The 4,331-nt window shown below is 24.8% G+C and overlaps 1 protein-coding gene across 1 annotated transcript; it reads left to right on the top strand.

Annotated features, from left to right (window-relative positions):
- The first annotated feature begins 1,436 nt into the window (after positions 1-1,436).
- Positions 1,437-2,384, top strand: LOC127249038 (agamous-like MADS-box protein AGL61). The gene has a single exon (XM_051271630.1). It carries the CDS (start codon positions 1,437-1,439, stop codon positions 2,382-2,384), a length of 948 nt encoding a protein of 315 aa, XP_051127587.1.
- Positions 2,385-4,331: the final 1,947 nt, after the last annotated feature.

Genomic DNA, 4,331 nt, shown 5'->3' with positions numbered 1-4,331 from the left:
CCAAATGTACTCATTTTTTACGATTGGAGGGAGTATGATTTTACTTTCCTATAAAGAATTATAATTGTTAACCAATAATGGAAATTATAAAAATTTAATAAAAAAATTCAAAATTATCCAAATAAATTTCTAAGAATCAATGTACTTACTATCTATTCTATTCTATTCTACGACGATTCAATAATTATTTGAAAATAATTTGTTGTCATTGTTTAATAATAATAATAATTTATTGATAATAATTTGTAATTAATATTATTAAAACTTACCTATAGTAGTAAAAATATAATTAAAGGTGAAATATTTATATTTAAATATATCTAAATCTAAGTATTTATCGATGAAATCTCTATCACATAAAATCTCCCTATATAATAATTATTGTAATTATAGATAAAAAAAAAAGGGGTTGAAAGAATTAAATTAATCACCATGTTTAAAAGTTAAAATCCCAATTTGTATTCGTAGTATGATCATCCACAATGTTCAAACAAAAAAGTTCGAGTAATATTATCAAAAAAATAAAAATAAATAATATTGATGCAACACAACCTATATAAAGGCAGATAGATAGGTGACGCATTTGATTAGAGATATGGTAGATAGTATAAATTAGTATATTATTAATAATAAGTAATGATATTATTTTTATTATTTTTAATATGAGTATATTGTTAGTATTTTAAATATATTTAGCATTATATCTCAATAAAATATATACAATATAGATATTATTTGGTAGATAATAAAATTTTATATAATACAAATAAATAAAAAAATATATATTTTTTTATTCATTATTACCATAATTTAGTTTTATAAAAAAATAAAAAAATTTAAAAGTAGATAAAAATAGTTGTTAATTAAAGCAAGAGATAGAAAAAAGAATTTTTGTGTAAGTCATGTTAGAAATTTAGTTAAATTGATTTATATTTGTTAATGTGTTTAAGATTGATAAATTAAAAAAAAAATCAAATTTAGTTAAATTGATTTATATTTATTAATGTGTTTAAGATTGATAAATTTAAAAAAAAAAAAAAACTCATTTTTTTTTTGAGGCAGAAAAGAAAAATGGATCATATGTGGCGAAACAGAGAGAGTAAGCAGAGAGAGTAAGTAATTTGACTGTCGAATTATACAATAATTAAAGTTAATTGATTGTAATTAATTGGTCACATATCATAATTCTACTTATCATTTATGAACTATTCATTATTATTATTATGTATTATTATTACATGAAAATCTGATAAAACTTTGCAAAATTGCAAATCTAACTTATTTAAACACATTCCCCTTATATTTTTACTATAAAAGCACATTCCTTTCCCTAAACCCCCCAACAAATTATAAATCATCAAATTTAGATTTTAATTTTTTCTATTAACTATTCACCAATTTCTTTTTTACATATCTTTTAATTTTACATTCATAATATGGCTGGCAGGCAAACAAGAGGCCGACAGAGGATCCCAATGAAACGGATCCAGAATATGGATGATCTATACGCCACATTCTCCAAACGTCGACAGGGCCTATATAAAAAGGCCAGCGAACTCAGCACCCAATGCGGTGTCGATATTGGCGTAATCATATCTTCCCCCACAGGCCATCCTTATTCATTCTTCCATCCAAGAATAAAGTCTGTGTTGAGCAGATATCGAAATCTTACCCGCCGTGCTGACTTCTTCGCCGAAGTTTCCGAGGCTCATTCTCGGGAGCGGATCTATCAATTTAACCGAGATCTAAACGAGGCCCTAACAACCAAAGAGGAGTTAAAAGACAAGGATAAACTCCTCGACGAAGTTTATAGAACTCGGGTGAAGGGATGGTGGGAACAAATCCCGATTGATAACCTCAATGGTAACGAGGTCAGTAAGTGGATTACCTGGTTTGAAAACCTAATCGTCCAAGTCTCCAATCGGAAGAAGGAAATCGGGAATTGTAAAAACACCACTGAACAACAACAAAATGCCAGTATTACTTATATTCCCGATTTTCCTAACATGCATGTCGATGACCCTGTTCCTGCTAATCCCAATTCCCCGAACATGCCTACCGGTGGCTCTAACGTAATCCCGATACAAGGTCGGGATTTTTCGAGCGTTGGTGAGGGAAGCGAGAGGCAGGCTACAGATCACTGTGCCGTTTCTCGGCCAAGATTTGAGCAAGATCCAATTCCTCGAAGCGAAGACTTGGATTTTAGTTCTAGTTCATTTTATTCGCTTTTAGGCTCGTATCTTGGTCCGGATTGGCCTAACGAAGACGGAAACAATGATGATGTGTTCTTCGGGGGGTCGTTCGGGTCGTCGTCTCAGCATCCGGGCAATGATAATGACAACGGTGACGAAAACGGCGGCAGCGATGAACAGGGTCGAACTTGATTTTTAAGTGAAAATATAGTATTAGATTAGAATTTTTATAAAAATTATTTGTGTAATAGATTATTTATAGTGTATTTTTCGACTTTATTTTTACATTATTCAATTTATAGTGAAATAGACTTTTTTTTTTATAAATTTTATTCTTATTTTGATTCTAGGTGTCAATATATATATATAATTTATTTAAAATATCTTATAAAAATATATTTTGTATTAAAAGATTTAAATCTAAATGATTAATAATGTTTAATTAATTTGCTGATTTTTTTCTTTTTTTAAGATGGGAATTATTCTTAAAACCTCAACATGTATTGTAATTAGGGCAATGCTTAGACACAAATTGTGACAAATTATAATAAAACAACCATTGAAATTTTCGTTTTCTCTCCAATTAAAGGATTATTTATATATATATATATATGAAACAATGCTGATATTTTAGAACTTTTCTACAATGTATTGGAAACTTTTATATGCACTTAAATTTGAACTTATTATGAAAATATTTGTGTTTGGTTTGTGTTTCAAACAAAAATCAATATTATTTACTTTATATACGATTTTTAATAAAAATATATTATTATTATTTTTTTTTTTACAAAATATCACATTAAAATACATTTTAAAAAAAAAATTCAGATCAAAACCAAAGAAACAATTGTGATGAAATGGCAAGGACTATTGGTGTATTCTATTGTATGTGTGATTTTTTTTTTTTTTCTCCACCTTCGATTTTTTACCATTCAATTTGTTTATTTATATATATATTTTTTAAATACATTACATTATGTACTTATTTTTTTGTACAAATAAATATATACATCTAAAAAAATATCATAACAAAAAAATCACTCCCTATATACAACTATAAATTACTTCCTACAAATCAAAATTTAAAATTTACCATCATGTTAACAATACATCGCGTGTTAACAAATAATACATAATATTATTACATATAATATATTATATATTAATACAATACTAATATAATATATAAACTAATAATATATGATATAATATCACACAACATATATAAAGTTTTGAATTTTGATAATATGAGATAAATTAAATAGTACTTGAATAGGAAATATTTGTTGTGTTATATATTTGCAAAAACATAAAAAATTAAAATTATTGAGTAATGCAAATAAATAATATACAATAAGATTGTTTAGTTGTTGATATATTATTATTTGTATTTTTATTCATTTTTGGTTATTTTTCAAATAAGTTAGCAGTTAAATATAAATATTTTGAAAGAAAATTATGAAAAATAAGAATATATTAATATAACTACAAATAAACAAGCCCTAAATTTAATTTATGAATATTAGTTTTGGCAAGTGATATGATTATACATATATTAAATAAATGTTATTAATAGTTCATTTTATTAAATTTTCTTTAAATATACATTTTGGTAGGTAATTTGATTATCAAATTAATGCAATAATAAAGTTCGTTTTGATTAGTATATTGATTGGGTCAAATCATCGTGACATATTTATTAGTAAACTAGCACATATTTAACAAGATATCTTAATATAATATATAACACATATTTTGATAGCATAATATATTTTAATTTGAACAAATAAGCATATTTTATAATGTAACGCAATATATAGCTTATATAACAAATGTTAATATAATATATAATATAACACACTATATAACTCTATGTAGCATATATTATCTATTGTAATGAAATATTAATTATTTCATAATTATTATTATATTTATTATTACATAAAATTTTCTGATAAAATTTGCAAAATTGGAAATCTAATTTATTTGAACACATGCCACAAAATAAAATTATAAAATTGATTTTAACTACATAATTTCCTCCCGTGATATTATTACTATAAACACACTTTACCCTAAAATCCAACCCATTACAAATCTTAAAATTAAATTTCATTTTCTTCTATTTCCTATTCA

The sequence above is a fragment of the Andrographis paniculata genome, unplaced genomic scaffold (genome assembly GCF_009805555.1).
Source record: "Andrographis paniculata isolate CXL003 unplaced genomic scaffold, ASM980555v1 Contig35END, whole genome shotgun sequence".
NCBI lineage: Eukaryota > Viridiplantae > Streptophyta > Magnoliopsida > Lamiales > Acanthaceae > Andrographis > Andrographis paniculata.
This window is presented reverse-complemented; position numbering and strand designations above follow the sequence as displayed.